The sequence below is a fragment of the Cervus canadensis genome, chromosome 23, assembly GCF_019320065.1.
Source record: "Cervus canadensis isolate Bull #8, Minnesota chromosome 23, ASM1932006v1, whole genome shotgun sequence".
NCBI classification, from domain to species: Eukaryota; Metazoa; Chordata; class Mammalia; order Artiodactyla; family Cervidae; genus Cervus; species Cervus canadensis.
The window spans coordinates 15,767,241-15,789,311 of NC_057408.1; the positions used below are offsets into that span (position 1 = coordinate 15,767,241).

Below are 22,071 nucleotides of genomic sequence, written 5' to 3' on the forward strand. Positions count from 1 at the left end.
AGATGGTAAAAGCATCTGCCTACAAGGTGGGAGACCCAGGTTTGATCCCTGGGTAAGGAAGATCCCCTGGAAAAGGAAATGACAACCCACTCCAATGTTCTTGCCTGGAGAATCCCATGGACGGAGGAGCCTGGTAGGCCACAGTCCATGGGGTCACAAACAGTTGGATTTAAATTGTGCAGTTTGTTATTTATTAATTATATACCCCAATAAAAATGTTTTATAAAGGGCAGTGCAAGTGCTCATCATTACTTATTCTTTAACCACTAAAGTGATGTTTAATGGTCATTTCAACTGACCTTAAAGCAGTTCTATCCTAGAGCCCTCACTCCTTTCATGTCTAGCCTCTGCCTAAAATGTAAGACTTTTTACCTGACTTTATTTTTGATCATTTATATCAGTGGCCTGATTTTATCTTAATGGCTCTATTGTTACCTAAGATTATCTCTTATCTCCCTTGATTAGCCTGTAATCTTCTTGAGGCTAAATGACTCTCTTGTTCATCTCTGTATCTGCATGTATAGTAACACTCAATACACACTTATTGATAGTTTTCTTATATTTTTATCTGCATATAATCCTTGTCTTACTGTTTTTTGGTTCCCTCTTGCCCATTCTTTCTTTTACTTCCTATCTTTCCTTTCTGTGGTGCTATGTGAAATTTTCTTATTGTAAATAAACATTCTTTATTTTCAACTTCTCTCTGAATATACTTTTTTTTAATTTTAGAAATTTATTATTTTTTAATTCTTTGGTTATGATGGGTCTTTGTTGCTGCACGCGGACTTTCTCTAGTTGTGGTGAGCTGGGGTTACTCTTCACTCTGGGGTACATGGGCTGCTCATTCCTTGGTTTCTCTTGTTGCAGAGCTCAGGCTCTAGGTGCGTGAGTCTCAGTAGTCACAGGTTGCAGGCTCAGTTGTTGCAGCCCTCGAGTTCTAGAGCTTGCACTCAGTAGTTCCAAGGCAGGTAGAATCTTCCCGGACCGGGGACGAAACCCAGGTCCCCTGCATCTGCAGGCAGGCTCTCATCCACTGTACCACTAGCGAAGTCCAGAATATCCTTTTTGCTGTAAAGAAAATTTGTCTCTCCACTGAGGACCCTGTTTCCCTTATTTTCCAAGTATGAGGTGGGGGTGCATCTCACACTCTAATCCTAGACACTTCCTGACTTCCAGGATGTTTATTCACCGGGCACATACACTTTGACATTATCACACAATTATGTTGAGTTTTCAAGATTAGCAATAAGGAAAAGATACATCTCAAAGATGCAAGATAAAACTGCCACATAGATTTTTTTATGCTACTGTTTTTTATCTTTTAGGATTTTGAACTATGGGATGATGTAGGATTAAACATTCCAAAACCTCCAGACTTACTGCAGCTCTACCGGGATTTTGGAAATCATCAAGTAACTGGGAAAGACCTTGTGGACGTGGCCAGCGGTGTAGAAGAAGACGAATTAGAGGCTCTGACACCAGTTTTAGGCAACCTTCCTTCAACCCTTGAAACTCCTCAGACTGTAGAGGTGAGACCTGTTAATAATCAAGTCCACAAAAAGTGTTTAAGCCATGTCAAAGCAGACTATGAGATCTTGAGTTTCTGTTTTTCTCCCATTTTGATTTTAGAACTCCTTGCTAGTACAGAAATTAGAAGATAAAATTAGTTTATTAAATAGTGAGAAATGGTCTTTGATGGAACAAATCAGAAGACTTGAAAGGTTAGTACTTAATCATCATTTCTATAAAACCTCTTAAAATTATTAAAGAAATTGACATTATATAAGCGTATAAGATAATATTTCAGTTGTAAGCTATAATTTTTCATATCCTAATACTTCTGGGGAAAAAAAAATCTTATAATTGCTTATATACTTAATGTGTTCTTTTCCCCAAAAAAGTTGTTAATCACTGTAATAATCATAAAATCATATATGTCTTAGAACCAAGGAGTAAGATATTTTTTACTTTCTTCAGGTTTTATCAGTAGTAATAAAGTAACTTCTTCGTGCTAGTGTTATACATATTTTCCATTCATTATTTCATTTAATTCTTATACTCCTGATATGGGTTAGATGGAATTTTCCACATTTCACACACGAAGAAGGCTAAGTGATAATCCAAAGCATAGTTTACAAAACCATTTTTATGTTTTGTAAGAGTTTGTGGCTACGTTTCTATATGAAGCATCAATATATATGGTACAGAAAAGATTCATTTGTTGACAAACCACTTTCTATTAATATATTATACTTTTAAAGCATTAAACCCAGTATGAGGTTTATGCTATTGCCAAAGTCTTAAAAAATACAATTCTTCACTAATAATTTCTCTTTCTTTTACAGTGAAATGGACTTCCTCAAAAATGAACACTTTGCCAGCCCTGTAGTTTGTGACTCTGTTCAGCCTTCTTTGGATCAGTCTCCCCACAAAGACTCTGAAGACAGTGGAAAGAATTCAATTATAAATAGTTTGGACAAGGGAGAAAATAAGGATGTCCATCTTTCAAAATCAGATGAAGTTGATTCCACTGTTCCTAAAGAGAATTTCCCACATTCTTTCCCCAGGAGAGAAAGAGAAGGAATACCATCTTCTTCTCCATCAAGTAAAAACACAGTTCATTTTGATAAACCCAATAGGTTAGTATGTGTCCTGTGTTTTGAAATGCATCTTTCAGCTATTTAGTACATTGTCAAACTAGAAGAGTTTCAGTTCTTATTTTGCAGATCAGATACATGAATTTTTATGTCTGACATGAACTTAACACATAGCAGAGTCCACATCACTGCAAAAAATCACGAGTAATTACTAAGTTAAATTGTGTTAAAGAGGAATGGACCATAACTGAACTAGGTCCTATTTTAGCTAAGTACTGAAACGCATAAATAATATGTATGTTCTGTGTGCTGTATTTTACCCAGTGTTTTTTACCTTTTCTGTGTTCTATAGTCATTATCAGATTCAGTTGAACATTTTGATATTAAATAGTTGCTTTTACTAAAAAGTTGATTAGTTCTTGATCTTAGTCCTTTTTCCTATGTTTGCTTCCTAGTAGAGGAGACAAAAAGTATTTACATTATAATGTGAAAAAAGAATATTCTCTAAGAGAAGAATATTTATTGAGATCTTTTTATATATCAGGCACAGTTCTAAATGCTTTACATATGCTAGCTTAGTTAATCCTCACACATAGCTTGTGATGCATTCTGAGCCAGTCATACTTCCTCCTCCTATTAAATGGAGGAGTATTAGAGGAAGTGTTGGGATGTAATAGGAAAGCATGACTAATTAGTTTTAGACTTAAAGGTACTCATTATTAGTGAGAAGTATTTGATTTTTTTTTTTCCAAAGCAAATTTTTTTACTCATGTGCCACAACTTTGTGTGTGGTTGTGTGTGTATGTATGTGTAGGTTTTATGAGGAGGGTCACAGGATTGAAATAGACATGGCCCAGTCCTCAAAGTGCATTTAATCTAATATGGTTAAGAGATAGTCATAAAAATAATGCAGCGGCATTTGTAGTAGTTCTTAATGTTTAGTAGTTCCATATATCTCCTTTATAGTCCAAAGCCACTCTCAGGAGAAGGATGATTGTTAAATTTATCCAACTAACCTTTTTAGCTCTTAACTGTATGTCAGGCAATGTTAATGAAGAGTATGAAGTTTAAAAGAAGAGTGAAAGTGTTAGTTGCTCAGACATGTCTGACTCTTTGGGACCGCATGCACTATAGCCTGCCAATCTTCTCGAGGTCCATGGAATTCTCCAGGCAAGAATACTGGAGGAGGGTAGCCATTCCCTTCTTTGGGGGATCTTCCCAAGCCAGGGATCCAGGCCGGGTCTCCTGCATTGCAGGCAGATTCTTTACCATCTGAGCCACTAGGGAAGCCCAGATGAAGCCACTAGAGAAGCCCAAATGAAGAGCAGAGTAACGGTAACCAGACATAGGGTACCCTTCGGTTACAGACGTTACAGTGTGAGAGAGGCTGTCAGGCAATTATGACATTGTGAAAGGTGGTAATACAAGAGGAGTTCAGCTTGCTTGGGGAACACACAGTCAGGGTACCTAACGTCCTCATCAGAGTAGGGAAGGTTTCAGGGAAGAAGTGTTTCCTAAGTTTATACCTGAGGAGTAAGTAGCAGTGAACCAGGCAAAGAGATAAGAGGGTCTTCCCCCTAAGAGGGACTAACAGGAGCAGGAAGAACACTGCACTTGGGAGCTAAGAAGGATTTACGAAGATTGAAGCAAAGCATGCAAATGAGAAGACAGGAGGGGAAGTTGGAGAATTAAGCTGAGACTAAGTCATATAAGCTCTGTTAACTCATTTTAGAGACTTGGAACATGATGGTATCTAAGTTTTAAAAGAAAGTAAGGAAAACCACTAGACCATTCAGGTATGACCTAAATCAAATCCCTTACGATTGTACAGTGGAAGTGACAAATAGGTTTAAGGGACTAGATCTGATAGACAGAGTACCTGATGAACTATGGACGGAGGTTTGTGACATTGTACAGGAGACAGGGAGCAAGACCATCCCCAAGAAAAAGAAATACAAAAAGCCAAAAGGGTTATCTGAGAATACCTTACAAACAGCTATGAAAAGAAGAGATGTGAAAGGCAAAGGAGAAAAGGAAAGATACACCCATTTGAATGCAGAGTTCCAAAGAATAGCAAAGAGAGATAAAAAAGCCTTCCTCAGTGATCAATGCAAAAAAATAGAGGAAAACAATAGAACGGGAAAAACTAGAGATCTCTTCAAGAAAATTAGAGATACCAAGTGAAATTTTCATGCAAAGATGGGCTCAATAAAGGACAGAAATGGTATGGACCTAACAGAAGCAGAAGATATTAAGAAGAGGTGGCAAGAATACACAGAAGAACTGTAGAATAAACATCTTCACCACCCAGATAATCACGATGGCATGATCACTCACCTAGAGCCAGACATCCTGGAATGTGAAGTCAAGTGGGCCTTAGGAAGCATCACTATGAACAAAGCCAGTCGAGGTGATGGAATTCCAGTTGAGCTATTTCAAATCCTAAAAGATGATGCTGTGAAAGTGCTGCACTCAATACGCCAGGAAATTGGGAAACCTCAGCAGGGCCACAGGACTGGAAAAGCTCAGTTTTCATTCCAATCCCTAAGAAAGGCAGTGCCAAAGAATGTCCAAACTACCACACAATTGCAGTCATCTCACACGCTAGTAAAGTAATGCTCAAAATTCTCCAAGCCAGGCTTCAGCAATACGTGAACCGAGAACTTCCAGATGCTCAAGCTGAATTTAGAAAAGGCAGAGGAACCAGAGATCAAATTGCCAACATCCGCTGGATCAAGGAAAATGCAAGAGAGTTCCGGAAAAACATCTTCTGCTTTATTGACTATGCAAAGCCTTTGACTGTGTGGATCACAACAAACTGTGGAAAATTCTGAAAGAGATGGGAATACCAGACCACCTGACCTGCCTCTTGAGAAATCTGTATGCAGGTCAGGAAGCAATAGTTAGAACTGGACAGGGAACAACAGACTGGTTCCAAATTGGAAAAGGAGTACGTCAAGGCTGTATATTGTCACCCTGCTTATTTAACTTACATGCAGAGTACATCATGAGAAATGCTGGGCTGGAGGAAGCAAAAGCTGTAATCAAGATTGCCGGGAGAAATACCGATAATCTCAGGTATGCAGATGACACCACCATTATGGCAGAAAGTGAAGAAGAACTAAAGGGCCTCTTGATGAAAGTAAAAGAGGAGAGTGAAAAAGTTGGCTTATAGCTCAACATTCAGAAAACTAAGATCATGGCATCTGGTCCCATCACTTCATGGCAAATAGATGGGGAAACAGTGGAGTCAGTGTCAGACTTTATTTTGGGGGGCTCCAAAATCACTGCAGATGGTGACTGGAGCCATGAAATTAAAAGACGCTTACTCCTTGGGAGGAAAGTTATGACCAACCTAGACAGCATCTTAAAAAGCAGAGACATTACTTTGCCAACAAAGGTCCATCTAGTCAAGGCTATGGTTTTTCCAGTAGTCATGTATGGATGTGAGAGTTGGACTATAAAGAAAGCTAAGCACCAAAGAATTGATGCTTTTGAATTGTGGTGTTGGAGAAGACTCTTGAGAGTCCCTTGGACTGCAAGGAGATCCGATCAGTCCTGAGTGTTCATTGGAAGGACTGATGTTGAAGCTGAAATTCCAGAACTTTGGCCACCTGATGCAAAGAACTGACTCATTGGAGAAGACCCTGATGCTGAGAAAGATTGAAGGTGGGAGGAGAAGGGGACAACAGAGGATGGGCTTGTTGGATGGCATTACTGACTCAATGGACATGAGTTTGAGTAAACTCGGGGAGTTGGTGATGAACAGGGAGGCCTGGTGCGCTGCAGTCCACAGGGTCGCAAAGAGTTGGACACGACTGAGTGACTGAACTGAACTGAACTGAACTGAAGTTTTAGAAAGAGTCCTCTAGAGTAGTGGTAATTAGAAGTAGTAATAATGGAGACTCATGGGATATCTGTTGGAAGAGTCCAAGAAAGAAATGATGGAATTGCCTGTATTGGAAAAATGTAGGTAGATTTATAAGATAGTTAGAAGGTAAAAATTGGTTGGATTAGGAGGTTAAAACTAAGGGAAGGATAAAGACTTTCTGGCTTGGGCAGTTAGATGCATTGTAGCTCCCTCCGCTGTGAGAATAGGGGAGGGGGGACATAATGAGCAAACAGGCTTCAGCTTTGGCACTCCAACTCCGAAATCAGATACTACTGGGGCCCGCTTTGTGGTGTATACTAAATAACCTCTGTTATGTAACCTTAGATGTTACCCCTTTTCTTCATAGATTAAGCACATGAAGTACAACTCATAGTTACAATATTATGAATACAATGACATAGAGACCATTGTTATTTTACAAATATAAATGTTTAGCTTTCTTTATTAAACATAAATGGCTAATATTTTCAATTACAAAAAATCCTTCATTTAAAATAAATGTGAATGTTGAATGAGCCTCTCCTTCATTTATTTTAAATTTTTAATTCTTTTATGTGGGTTTCTAACATTAAGGGTTATCATTATCATGATATAGATCTGCAGAACTTCTCAGTAACATACCAGGTTAGCCTTCACAGCCACTCTTTACCTTTCTGGGACCATAGAGAATTAGGGAAGAAAAAGAAAAAATCCTCATTTCAGGTTTTGCAAACACTTTCTATAGTCATTGACCTGCTATACAACTTCAGGTTTAATCCATTAACATTTTTTTTTTTTTCTTTTTTTTTCTTTTTTTCTTTCTTTCTTCCCCGAAGGGGGTGCACCGTTCCTGGAAGTACTGCAATACCAGGTCGATGCGTGGAGTGGACGGAGCAAGCTCCCATTCCAACTCCCAGCTCCAAAAATCCATTCAATATATTGTCCTCGGATAGAGGACGTATCAGACATCAAACTGATAAGAACAGATACTACACTTGATCTTAGCCAAAAGGCCGAGAAGCGATTCCATTAACATTTTTAAGACATTCGTTCACATAATATCAAGCTCTTTTAAATTCAGCAGCTATTGCTATTCCTTTTTCCCTGTATGATTCTCCAGTGAAGTGATCTTAAATCTTTTGTGGCTGAGAGATTCAAACATTTGTGGGGTGATGGGAATTATAACCTGCAACTTACTTTCTCCTTAAATGCCAGTTTAACTATGTGGTAATTGTCCCATTTTCATTCAACATTTTCTTCTAGGAAGTTGTCTCCTGCTTTCCATCAAGCACTACTCTCTTTCTGTCGAATGTCAGCAGATAGTCGTTTAGGATCAGAGGTAAGTTACAGCAGATTCTTGCAACTTTCTTAAAACATTCCGTTTTTCTTCTTAGCATTTTACCCAAAAAATAATTGTAATACAACTCTGTTTCAAGTACAAATCTATTATTTAAACTAACAAAACACTCTAAGAAATAATTCCAAAGTTTTCAGCTTTTAAGGAAAGTAGTTGATTATTTTTATCTTTGGATTAAAGCTCTATTTAGTATGAAAGTGACTCTTTACAGTCTAGTTTTAATTTTTTATGTCTACCAACCTACAATTATATGCCTCTCTATGGTGTAATTTAGAAAACCAAGTCAGGTGTATGTATTATTCGTAACTTTGGTTATTTTTAGATTACTCCATTTTTAATTTCTCTAGGATTGATTGTCTTTGATTGCAGAGTTTATTGGCTCTCGGATTTCTTTTCATCAAGTCCTTTGTAGCGGTTGTTGCAGGCTTATCTTAAAAGGGTGTTTTTTTTTCTCCTTTCTTGATCCTTCTCTCTTTCTGTTAATGCCTTTCTTGTGGTTGCTTCCACTTCACCTCTCCTGGGCTTCTGTCCCACAGTGCCGTTAGGAATCTGAGAGAGCTAGAGAGTGGTTTGGAGGCAGTCTGGCAGTTCTCACTGTAAGACTGGGGCAGCCCCCCTGGACTTCCCCCTGCATGCGTTTTCACTATGCAAACTACTCTTTCACCTTAGCCAAAGATCGTGACTATGTGGGTACCTTTCCCCCCAAAACAAAGATTGAAAACCATTGAAGCTGCCCCAGTCCTGTGTTATCGTTCTTTGTTCCCAGAACTGAAGTCTAGTAAGCCTCCCTGTCCGCTCCCTTGCTTCTTACTAGTGTTTTAAATCCATTTCTGGTCTACAAAAATGTTTGTCCTGTTTGGAATCTCAGGTGGTGGTGGTTTTTGTTTTCCTCCTCATCATAAATTGTCCTTTTGAATATGTGTTTGAAACAGAAGTGACAGGGCAGGAGGCCTCCAGTGCCGTCCGTGATTAACCCTGTGGTCCTCTAGGTGTCTCGGATCGCAGACAGTGAGACGAGCGTCATGCTGATGCTGGGCCGCTGCCTGCCGCACATCGTCCCCAACGTGCTGTTGGCCAAGAGAGAGGTGAGGCCCAGAGGAGCACTGTCATCCCCCAGATCATCATGTTGTCCATTTTTTGTCATTTTGAAGTTTAGTGTTATATTTTTATTTTGTTAAAGTCTATTACTTGCAATCATATTCTTACTTTTGTGCATGCATCTCTGCTCCTAGAGAATGGTTTTACACCTCTGTCAGGTGAGTTCAGTAAAACTGCATGGTGTTCATGTTTTCCAGTTTTGCTTAAAGCATCATTAGCTTCTGCAACGCTAACTACTACTGTAGGTCCATCTCTGTGCCGTGAACACCGTCCTTCCCTACGTTACCGGTTAACTAGTGTATTGGATCTCTCTCTTGATGTGACGTGCGTGACTTGCCTACAGAAATAGACAGCCATGGGATTGAACGTTAATAGGCACTAATAATGTAACTCTTTTCTTAAATGTACTTGTAGTTACCTCTTATTAGTGTTAGTTTATTTGTTTGGCAGTAGTTAGACTTGTCTTAGAATAGGATAGCTATAATATTGTCTGCAGTAACTTTTGAGAGTATCTTTTTGTTTTTCTTGTAGCTAACCTGTTATTGACAGATGCTTTAAATGTCTAAAATAGAGTAGCAGATTTATTTTGGTACACATTGCCTATGTTATAAGCCACAAATACTATAGAAAGTATTCTTTAGAGTTATATTTCACCATTAAAAGATTAAGGAAAAATTATTTGTAATCTCATTTAAATAGTGAATGATTTATTTACAAACAAGTTTATTTATTTGAATTATTCAATTTATGAAATCAATTTGCAATTCACAGATTTTTTAAATAGGTTAAGACTATTATCAAACGTGTCCTACAAGTTTTCTTTTGTTATCCTCTTAATCTTTACCACTGGTTTTAATCATAATTCATGGGACCTACAGTATGATAGGTACACAGTGCATTGGCAATACCCATATAAGAGCTTATCCTTAATTATCTGTTTAGCGCACGAAATTTGTACTGATCCTCAAGAAGACGTATATGTAGAGCTTCAATAATTTTTATACCTATAGGTATTTTTAATTTAAAAATGATAAACATGACTGTTTTCTTACTTATGGTTTTATTTTACCTAACATTTAAGAATAGTTGTAAGATATTAAGAAGTATGAAAATTTTCTATGTCTTGAAGGATCAGTGTCCAATTTCAGATTGTTTTGCAGTTCTGCCTGGCAGAATGGTGTTTGAGCTTCTTTTTCCTTTTTCAGCTTGTAACATAATCTGTGCAATGCATTAATGTTTGCATCCCTTTTACTATGTTTCCTTAAGATAATCTTTAAAATAGCATAGAAACCTAATTGTTATGAGATGCAGTTTAAGCTTTTTTAAAATTTTTATTTTCCCTTTTTTAATCATAAAAAACTCTACCACTAAAATCTGATTGTACTGCATGAAGTTTTTATAAATTTGCATCATCAGTAATCAGATATATTACATATATAAATATATATGTAAGCATATATTTATATATACATGTATATTTTATTTGTGGTATGATGTTTACTTTTCTGGCTGATTTACGTTTTTTATATTTAAAAATATTTTTATACTTAAAATTTCATGAAGAATTGATCACTTATCTTTGTTTACTTAATCATTTGTATCATATTTTGTTTTACCAGAAAATTTACCATTTTTAATATAGCAGAGTTGTATTCCCTCAAAATTAAATTGGTAAATAATTAGGTTTATCTTGCCTTTCTTTGAAACTAATCCCAGGGCATAGAAGCACAAAACTTTTATTTGATTTTTTCCTTTGATATTGGATTACTTGTATTTAATATTTTACTCTAGTTCCATTAATTTATATTTTTTTAAAAGGTCTTATAATTTAAGGATTAACATTTTTGTTTTTTCTTATTTCTCAAGTTTTTTGTGTTCTTTTATCAGTATAAGCCTTTTTATTGGTATGTGAATACAATTAAAATGTCCATTTGTATGATTGATCATAGCAATATCCTAGATAATTTAAAAGCATTAAAAACAGAGTGTAAGGTTTGATTAAATAATGTATAGTCATGGTTTAACATCTTTTGAATATGAAAAGATGTACAATAAGAGCTTTTCTTCCCCTGTCCCTGAGCTATCATCTCACATGCAGTAAATTTTAGTAAATCCTTTGCCCATTTTTTTAAGTGGATTGTTTGTCTTTGAATTGTAAGAGTTCTTACAATTCTGGATATTAAACTCTGACCTCATATATGATTTGCAAGTATTTTCTTCTGTCCTGTAGTTGGATGTTGTCCTTAAATGGACAGATGTTATTCATTTCTGTGAAATCTGATTTCTCTATTTTTTTCTTTTGTTGCTTATGTTTTTGGTATCCATCTAAGAATCCATTGCCAAAGCTAATAAAGTCAGAAAGATTTACCCCTATATTTTCTTCTAATAGTTCTATACCTTTAGCTCTTATATTTAGGTGATTGATCCATGTTTTTGTTTTGTTTTTTGTTAATATATGGAGTGAGGCAGGAGTTCAGAACTGTGTTCTTTTCATGTAGTTACCCAAGTGTCCCAGCACCATTTGTTGAAGACACAATTGTTTCTTTATTGAATGGTCATGGCACCTTTGTCAAAAATCAGTTTGATGTAGATGTTTGGATTCATTTCTATACTTTCAATTCTGTACCATGGGTGTTTATGTTTATCTTTACGCCTGTTCTACTCTGTTTTGATTACTGTAGCTTTACAGTAAGTTTTCAAATTGGGAAGTATGAGTCTTCCAGATTTGTTCTCTTTTTCAGTATCATTTAGCCATTTAGGGCCCCTTTTGGTTCCACGTAATGGGATGCTCAGTTTTGGTCTCTGCCATAAAAGTCATTTGAATTTTGATAGGAATTGCACTGAATCTGTGGATCACTTTGAGGAATATTGACATTCAAACACCATTAACTCTTGTATTTTATGAATAGGAAATTCTTTATAGTATTTGCACATAGAATGTGTTAAGAATTGTTCCTCCTTTTCTGTTCTTTCAAAGAGTTGAGTAGGATCAGTATTAATAATTCTTTAAATGTGTTTTAGAATTCACAAGCAAAGTCATCTGATCCTAGAGGTTTTTTTTTTAATTATTGATTCAATCTATTTGCCTGTTATAGGTCTGTTTTTATTTTCTGTTTCTTCTTGTGTCAGTTTTGGTCATTTATGTGATTCTAGGAATAAGTTCATTTATTATCTAGCCTGTTGGTGGACCATTGTTTATGGTATTCATTTATAATCCTTTTAATTTTTTTAAGTTTGTTACTAATGTCCTCTCCTTTATTTCTGATTCTAGTTATTTGCATCTTCTTTATTTTTATCTTAGTCAGTCAAGGTAAAAGATTGTCAGTTGCATTGATCCTTTCAAAGAGCCAACTTCTGATGTTGTTGATTCTGTTTTTTTTGTTTTTTTGGGGTCCTATATTTCACTTACCTCTGCTGTAATCTTTATTATTTTCTTCTTTCTGCTGGCCTTTAGTTTAGTTTCCTTTTTGTGACAAGGTTGTTGAATTGGAATCTCGTTTTTTTTAATGTAGGTGATTATGGCTATAAATTTCCCTCTGTGTTCTGCTTATGCTGCATCTCACATGTTTTGGTATGTTCTGTTTTTCATTTATCTCAAAGTATTTTAATTTCCTGAGTGATTCCTTTGACCCATTGGCTGTTTTAGAGTGTGTTGTATAAGATGTGTATCATTAAAGCTAGAAAAAGAAAAAAGATACAGGAGAGCACCAATTCCCTAAAAGCCTTAATAACTAGCTAGTACCTCTAAAGACTTGTTCATCTTCATCTTCTAAGAAACCAAACTTTACTCCTTTACATTACCATTTGTGGTTGCTCTATGGTAAATTTTTAACTCAAGAGTAATAATATAATTTATAATTGTATGAGTGTAATGTAGTAGTACAGTATAGTAAAGTAAATAGTAAGTTGCGTAAGCTTGGTCCACCTTCTTCACCCATGTTGTGTTTGTGTGTGTGTATCTTGTAATTTTCAGAGCAAATCACATGCTGTTTAGCAGTACCAGAGTTTAAAAGTCACTTAAGTATTTCAGTTAGGCTTCCTAAAGGCTGAGACCTGGGAGTTATAGACATTAATAATTCTAAAAATAGGTATTTTAGCAGCCTTTGAAGTATAAAACTTTTCCAGAGGTGAGTAATCTTGTCTTTTCCTTATATGTCTTTGTAATGCTTTTTTTTCTTTATATGTACTACCAACGTCATGACAAATTTCAACTGAAAATCCAAATCAAAGGGTGTATACTTATCAGTATTTGAATTTAAATTGTAATTCACTATTGCTTAATTCCTAGGCAAAAGACTAGATGAAAAAAATTTAGTAACAGCCATCTAAAATTTTTTCGAAGCTTGGGTTATAGGAAATATTTTCAGTGGAATAGTGAAGACAAGTGGTGACCTATAATTAATTGAACTGATATCACCTTTCTAGAATTGTAGAATTTTGCTTCCTGACCTGAAGTACTCAAACATTTCCTCACTGGCATCTGATCTAAGTGCAGTACTTCCTTTTGTATTTTAGATTCCTTTCAGATCTTAGAGTCATTATCATATCAACATTCCCATACTTTTTTAAATTTTAAATTGTGCCTGATCTCATTTCCTAGTTCATATCTTTTCTCTTTAACATCTGATCACTCACATTGTTAGATCCTGTTTAAGTACTATTTTTCTTCTGTTTTTGTAGTCTGAACACATACTAATCTTTAAAGACTAAGAAAGTCAAGTAAAAGTTTTCATTAAATCAAATGTAATCATCTCTGAAGACGTTTACTACCTTGAAAATGATTTCTTTATTATCATTAGAATTTATTTTGTTTTACTTATAGAACTGAAAGAAAAATACTGGAAGCCTTTCCTGTTTAATTCTGTACAAAATTTCATAGGAGGGGTGGGAGGTCCTTCATATGGAGAGAACTAGTGTTGTCAAAATGGCAGAAACTCATTTACTTGAGTAAAGTGCAGATTACTAAGTCTTTTAGATTAACGAATTCTAAAGGCCTTAGAAATATCTTTCCTAGTGTCCATGGTAAGAAACTGCTGGAATACCTTCTGTAATTGGATTACTACACTGATTTCCTCTCTAACGATCAGTAGGAGATCAGTTTTATATTTCACTTCAGTACATGTTAACTGATAAAGCATGTTTGAAAATATTTAAAATTTCTGCTGCCTTGAAATATGGACTCAGTAACGTTTTTATGCGGGGTAGACAAGGGATGGATTCCTTTTGGATATCATGTTTATCAAAGCCTTATTATCTTGCCATGGTTATTATTCAAAGACATTTTTAAAACCACTGTCACATTGTCTTTTGAAAATCTAGATGCCAGTTTTTAAATATTTTATTTAGAATTATAAGGAAACTATTTTAAACACTAGATTTTTTCAGTTGGAGATGATGATACCAATGGGAGAATATTGATTCAAATCTATACATTTATGCGTACCATTGACCCTTCCTTGAACAGTGCACAGATTATGTGTGCTGACCGCCACACAGTTGAGTATCCAAGTATAAGTTTAAATTCAGTCAACCACAGATCCGTGTAGTAATGTAGTACATGTTTATGGGGTAAAATCTGCATATAAGTGGGCTTCCCTGGTAGCTCAGCTGGTAAAGAATCCGCCTGCAATGAAGGAGACCCTGGTTCAATTCCTGGGTTGGGAAGATCCCCTGAAGAAGGGATGGGCTATGCACTCCAGTATTCTTGGGCTTTCCTGGTGGCTCAGACAGTAAAGAATCCACCTGCAATGCAGGAGACCTGGGTTTGATCCCTGGGTTGGGAAGATCTCTTGGAGGAGAGCATGGCAACCCACTCCAGTATTCTTGCCTGGAGAATCCCCATGGACAAGGGAGCCTGGCGGGCTATAGTCTATGGGGTTGCAAAGAGTCAGACAGGACTGAGTGACTAACCACACACACTTCATATAAGTGGACCCACAGCACAGTTCAAACCTGTGTTGTCCAAGGGTCAACTGTAGTGTGAAAATCCTAAATAGAGTCTTGTGGATAGACTAGTACGTCAGAGGCTTGAAAACGGTGAATTTACAAGACGTAAGATAGGCAGCACAGCAGAATTCATTATTTGATTATTTAATTATTGTAATTATCACATTATAGAATTCATTATTTGAAGAATGGTATAACTAGAAGTTGTGATTAAATGAATGATAAAGTAAGAGGAAATGAGGATATTTGAAGTTGGTCATAACCTAGCAATTAAAGTCCTGATGGCTCTGTCACAAACAGACTACAGCTTCCACTTTTTCCTACCATCACCTTCTGGACCTCTTCTCAGCTCAGCGATGCTCAGGAAGAGGAAGCCATCTGGCACACTTCATAACTGCCACAGCCATCAAGGTGCCCGGATGTACCCCGTTCTCCTTGGCGTAGAGTATCAACCAAAGTGTATTGGCACTGACTTCCCACATTTGCTATTTTAGCCAGCAAGAAATAAAAACAGATGGCAGTGTAAATTATTACTAACTGTGATTGAGAAAAGTGGAAGAATATTTCTCTAAAGCCCTAAATTCACAGAATTTTAGAGTTCAAGGAGACAAGGAGTGACAATTTTTTTTTTTTCCTTTCCTATGTGTCCGTTTGGATTGGTTGGTAATGGCTGCTGTGTTGAGAAGGGTTTTGAGGCCAGCTTTGATCTCAGAAAGGAAAATTAACAATCTTATTAGCAATAGATAAGAAAATGACATAATATATGTATTTTTTATTTCTGTACTCAGCTTAATTCCTGTATGTTTCAGTTGAGGAAACAAAAACTCAAGAGAAGTTCACAGTTTTCACTGGGTTCTTTGGTACTTAGTAGTTTTGAGACAGGAGCTCTTCGAACTCCGAGTTTAGCGTTTTTGGTTTGGCACATCTGTAGCCACATTCCAGTTAAAAGATTCATTACAGTAATATATAACATAAAATTCCTCTTTGATTAAGAGTCACTAAGCCTCGTGGTTTAAAAAAAAGAAAAAAGGAAAAGAAAATGTAAGGCACAAAAAGTAAACTGTAACACAGTTATTTTGGTATACCTGTTTTTGAGATAAAGAAACTAACTGTTATTCTGTATTTTAAACAGAGGGTGTATGCACGTACTTGCAGTTAGAGCAGATATCTTACCTACACTTCATAACTTTGTTTCTTTAAAGAGTAATGCAATAGGAAGAGAATAGAGTGAGATAGTTTAAGAGTGAATGTTTGGAGATGATTGGGAAGCAGGAAGAAGGGTTAGGAGAAAGCAAGAAAACCCACGGGAGAGAAAGATCGGCCATGAGGGAAAAGTACAAGTTAAATACTTAGGGCCTTTCTGATTTTTCAGGCATTAAGACACTCTCTCTTTTTGTTGGTACTTTGTAGAATAACTGCCTTTTCATCCTAAGCTCTCACTCTCAGTGGCTGTGCTTGCGCGCCACCCCAGTGCTCTAAGCTCTCACTCTCAGTGGCTGTGCTTGCGCGCCACCCCAGTGCTCTCGATAGTGTCACTGGCCCTCAGCATCTCAGTGGGTTCTCTGAGGAGCCTTGGTATTATTGGTCCTCACCCATCAAGCCTCAGAGTAAGCATCTTTGGAAAACATCAAAATACAAGGACCCATACATACACTGTTCCATTCCCAGTGCAAAATTATCTTCCCCACTTTTAAGTTATTCACTAATCTAAAACCTACTACTACTACTGCTACGAAGTCATTTCAGTCGTGTCCGACCCTGTGCGACCCACAGACGTCAGCCCGCCAGGCTCCCCCGTCCCTGGGATTCTCCAGGCAAGAGCACTGGAGTGGGTTGCCATTGAAAGATGGCAGAATAAGTGTTTTAAATTTGTTTTTGCTTCTCAGATTTGTTTTTCCTCTTATCTACATCTTTTTGCTTTGAATTTAGGTTTATACCGAGTAATCATAATTTAACATCATATATGTAAGACATTAGAAGTAATGGAAAGGATTTCTAGTCATGCCTTAGTTTCAATCTCAACTTCTCTAAAAGCATATCATCTGTTTCTAAGGGAGCATCTTCAGAATAATGTAGACTTTTCTTTAAAGTGTCATGCATTAGTACATAGTGATTGATTCCTATTTTAAATCTGCTAGTACTTTTTGGTGGGTAGGGAGGTAGATGGGAAAAATAAATGGGAATAATCATTCTGCCCTTTTTATTATATCCTAATAATTTAGGGATTTCTTTAAAATATCTGCAAAATGACTTAAAGGATTTCTCTCCAAAAGTACTTTATCACTTTTGAACTTTTACTTCATTAGATTTTCAAATCTACTTCTAAAGTGAAAAAAAATTGATATCTTTTAAATGTATTTTAGAATTTTGCCTCAGTTTAATTAAAATGTGAAAAAAACTTTAATTTTCAAATACTTTGTAAAAGAGAAGTAAACTCTTGTCTGTTTCCTTGAAAATACTAAATTTACCTCTGTATGTTGAAAGTGGAACAAAATATTTAAAATTTTCATTTCAATATAGAACATTTCTGCAAATGCTTTTATGGAGAGCATTCAGCACCTGTGAAGATGGTCTTTTTAATTATGCACTAGGTTAGGTGCTAAGGGTATAAAATTATTAATTATTTCTGATCCTTCTGTGCTTATGGAAGTATGAAGAGTTATCTTTATTTTCTGTTTTTCATTTTAGGTTTTAAAATATAGTTAACTTCTGCAAGTTTTTATTTAAAAGCACTTTCAAAATTTAAACTACTATATCAGCTTTTAGTAAGATAAAATGTTGCTTAGTGTAAAAGGTAATAGACCCTTGGGAAGTATTGGATGAGAAAACAAGGTTAGTTCAATCATAAGTTACTTTATTGCATTGTGATATGCACCTTCTGCACAATCACTCCATAACTATGTTTCTGTTTTTCTCTTGAATTATCAGCCTTACAGAATAAAAATATGCTCCTCTCTATGTTGAGGTTTATTTCATTTAAAACTTCCATTTATGAATACTTTGGGGGGAAAAGAATACTCTGCAATGCATTTTTACTTTGACTTTTTCCACCTTCGTGTTTCTTTAGGAGTTGATCCCCCTCATATTGTGTACAGCCTGCCTGCATCCTGAGCCTAAGGAGAGAGACCAGCTTCTCCACATACTTTTCAATTTGATCAAGAGGCCAGATGATGAGCAGAGGTGAATATGACTGCTTCTTTGGGAAATAAATATAGTGTTTACTTGCTCATTTTATTAATGTGGCATCATGATTCCCTTTTTAATCTCAATGCCATCTTTTCTGTCTGAGGTCTCTTTTGATAAAGGAAATACTGACCTTGTTCACAGTGCCCTACAGTGTTTTCCTTCTTGTCATTCCAACTGCTTACGTTGAACTTCTGCACTTTGTGTTAGTTGTCTTTGGACTGCTAATTATTCCATTAAGTCTTTGCTTTTCTCTTTCACATTTGATTTCCAAGAACTCCTAAATATTTCCCTTTTCCCTCCACAGATGAACTAGATACCACATGGCGTCTTAATAGTTATGCTTTACCAGAAATAAAATATTTAACATAGGAATGTCTGCATCACCAAGCTGTCTGTAAAGCAGTTTCGGTATGGCTAGAGGGATACAGTGTTTTGCTTAGTCCTGATTCAAACGCCACAATCAAGGATGCCTGAGTGGAGAAATGAGTTGTACTTGGGGGTGGTGAGGGGCTTGAGAGTGGTGGGGCCAGGGGGACAAGACACATAGCCAAGAGACTTCTGCAAGAAAGGGGAATGGGTTTTTTGCTCAGGCAATCGTGATAGATGTCTCCCCAGAAAGTAGACTTTTAAACACTAGGAGAAGCTGTGCAAGTGTGAACGTGAACAGAATATCCTAGTGGAGGGTAAGCAGACTAAGCACCAGTTGGACAAGACTGAGCTGTTGAAATGTTGCCACATTGTAATTTTCTATCTTAATCTGATAATTTTTGCTTATATGTTTGCAAAACAGTAGAATTGTACATTAAGATTAGGTAACTTGATATCATTTTAGTTCTTGTTTTACTGTTACAGTTTTTACCTCTTCTGAGAATGTTGGAGAATTATAAAGTGAACCATAAGACAAATCAAGCCCAAAATTTAAAACACAAGGAATCTCTCCACCATGAGAATAAAAAGTCATGTAGACTTGTAAACTCTGTGAACATGTGTCTCTTTCCTACCCTTATTAAAATATACCTGAGCAAGCAGAGAGACATGTTTTTTTCAGGATCCAGTCAAGATTAATCTACCTGCTAGCTGAATAGAAGTAAGGGAAATTCAATCAGGTTCCATCCTTTGCAAACTGAAAATTTTCGGAGGACAATTTGATGGTGCTATTTAGGAAAATTAAATATTTTATCTTCTCCTTGAAAATACTATTTCCTATCTTGGAAACTTAATTAGTAATTAAATACTACTTATTACATTGTCATTTTTAGAATGCAAGGCAAAAATATCTCAATTTACATAGCCTGTTTTTACAGACTCTTCATGTAAAGCTAACAGCTGCCACCTGGTGGCCAAAAGTACTGATAGGTACAGCCTGACTTCAGGTCAAGATACGTCAGGATTTACACACAAATGTTCTCAGTTGATCTTCCACTTTTCAGAAATAAAATTATTTATTTAAATAAGCTAAACTGTTAGCTATATTTGATGTGAATAAAAAATAAAGCAAAATTTTTAAATTAGCATAAGTTTGACATATAATCAGTTATTACTTTTCTTTACTAACTGAATCACAAGCTTCCTTGTGTGACTGTCCAGTTTTATGCGCAGCTATATTCTGTTTTTGGTAATTCTTCGCTAGCAGCCGTAACTAACACCATATTTCCACCTGTTGTGTCAGTTCTGTTGCTCAGTCATGTCCTACTGTTTGCGACCCCACGGACTGCAGCACGCCAGGCCTCCCTGTCCATCACAAACTCCCAGAGTTGACCTAAACTCATGTCCATCGAGTCGGTGATGCCATCCAAACATCTCACCCTCTGTCGTCCCCTTCTCCTCCCGCCTTCAATCTTTCCCAGCATCAGGGTCTTTTCCAGTGAGTCAGTTCTTTCCATCAGGTGGCCAGAGTATTGGAACTATAGCCCATGGAATTTCTTCAGGCCAGAATACTGGAATGGGTAGCCTTTCTCTTCTCCAGGGGATCTTCCCAACCCAAGGATCGAACCCAGGTCTGCTGCATTGCAGGAGGATTCTTTACCAGCTGAGCCACACAGGAAGCCCATTGTGTCAAATACCAGTCAAATAATTTCACAAGTAGGAACAGTATTTATGATTTCCCACAAGTAGAAAGAGTATTTTTACTATCACAGGAGTCTGTTTCCAATGCTATTAATAATCTGTAGCCATCTGATCTTTTCTGTTTTCAAGTATATTTCAAAACTGACCTACTTTTTAGAATTGTGACTCTTAATTCTGCTAAGAAGTTTATTTTGAGGGGCTTAACAGTTTTTGAACAAATTTGTACATGTTTAATATAGTGATGGTGACTCACAACTTAAAGTTATTTCTCATGAAGGTCTTATACAAGTGTATACTTCCTTACATTTTTTCAAAATGCTTAAATTTCAACAGTTCATTTATTATAATTATCAAATATTTCTGAAACCTATGTATATGACTTCTCATTATTTTAACAGACTAGTAGGGGTAGAAATGATCAGAAATGAAGAAATTTTTGGTAGGAAGCTAAATGTCTAGCTTAAAGCCTGGGAATTTCTTCTTCCATTTTTCTTTTATCCACTTTACTTGCCTTCCTAAAGTAGGAGAAAATAGAAAAAGAAAAGTTGAGAAGCCATCACAGAAGACAGTGACATAAGTATAAAGGGAAATCATATAGATAAAAATTAGAAGGTTATGGTGAAAGGAAGCTGCCATATACAATGAAGACATACTGGCTCAACATTTTCCTACCATCCATATACTTACTGTCTGTCACTGTTCTCCTCAGCCTGAGAGAACAGTTGTAGCTGACTCGGATAGACTAAGTAGAAACGTAGTCACTCTTCAATTTTCGGTTAAATAGACATATTTTAAGAAACAGCAATGAGTAATTGCTTTTATAGTTGATATGAATTAAACATTCTGTTTTGGTTTTCCTTAAAGTTGGCTACTTTGAAACATTTATGGAAAACATGCTTTTTTTTTCCATCAAGCTTTACTGGTTTTGAAGTCCTGGATAATCAGAAGTAAGAAAAAAAAAACCTTACCATTCTGACTTTCAGAGTCATTTTAAATGTACCTTCATTCTGAAAAGCGAAAAATCTTTTTCAAAATTTTGAATTATAAATCTATCATCAAATGAAACTATCATAGTAATTATTTATATATTGTTTTATAACAAATTACCCCAAAAGAAAGTGGTTTAAAGTAACACTTGTATTGTGATTTATGTGAGTCAGTTCATCTGGGTCTCTTGTAAAGCTGTAGTCAAGGTGTTGTCTGTGGCTGTAGTCACCTCACGGTCCATGGGGGGAGGATTTGCGTCTGAACTCATTCACGTGGCTGGTCATTGGCGGGATTCAGTTTCTCATGGATCTTTGGAATGCAGGCCTTGGTTCCTCTTTCACTGATTTATAGCCAGAAGTTGCCTTCAGTTTCTCTCTACATGAAACCATTCAACATGGTAGTGTCTTCAGAGCATGCCAGCTGAGAAGGCAGAAAAGACTGTCTCACGAGATGGATGTCACAGGCCTTTGTAACCTGATCTCATAAGTGACATCTCATCCCTTTGGCCATTATTCTGTTCGTTAGAAGCAAATCATTGGGTCCAGTCTACACTCACCAAGATGGGATTACACATAGGCATGAATATCGGGAGACAGACCTCATTAGGAGTCATGTCAGAAGCTACCTACCACAGTTATCTTGGGTTCAATACCAAAAAAATCTCACTGAAGTATCATTTTACTAATACGGTATCATAATTTTTAATTACAGAGATCTGCTCAGTCATGTCTGACTCTTTGCGACCCCATGGACTGTAGCCTGCCAGGCTCCTCTGTCCATGGAATTTTCCAGGCAAGAATATTGGACTGGGTTGCCATTTCCTCTTCCAGGGGATGTTCCCAACCCAGGGATCGAACCCATGTCATTTGGGTCTGCTGCATTGGCAGGTGGATTCTTTACCACTGTGCCACCTGGGAAACTGAATTATAAGAATACTGGGAAAGTAATCATAGATTGATTTA

General features: G+C 36.5%; 1 protein-coding gene and 1 non-coding gene across 3 annotated transcripts in view; one reads left to right on the top strand and one right to left on the bottom strand.

Moving 5' to 3' along the window:
- RELCH (RAB11 binding and LisH domain, coiled-coil and HEAT repeat containing) overlaps positions 1-22,071 on the top strand; it is a 113,250-nt gene that overhangs the window by 38,086 nt on the left and 53,093 nt on the right. For both annotated transcript variants that reach the window (XM_043444211.1, XM_043444212.1), the window contains exons 6-11: positions 1,326-1,529; positions 1,630-1,721; positions 2,346-2,639; positions 7,732-7,807; positions 8,815-8,910; positions 17,937-18,049. In XM_043444211.1, coding sequence (XP_043300146.1) covers positions 1,326-1,529; positions 1,630-1,721; positions 2,346-2,639; positions 7,732-7,807; positions 8,815-8,910; positions 17,937-18,049 — 875 coding nt within the window. The remainder of the gene's footprint in view (positions 1-1,325; positions 1,530-1,629; positions 1,722-2,345; positions 2,640-7,731; positions 7,808-8,814; positions 8,911-17,936; positions 18,050-22,071) is intronic.
- LOC122425932 lies at positions 7,303-7,493 on the bottom strand. Its single transcript, XR_006265080.1, has one exon. It is a non-coding gene; the product is annotated as a U2 spliceosomal RNA (small nuclear RNA).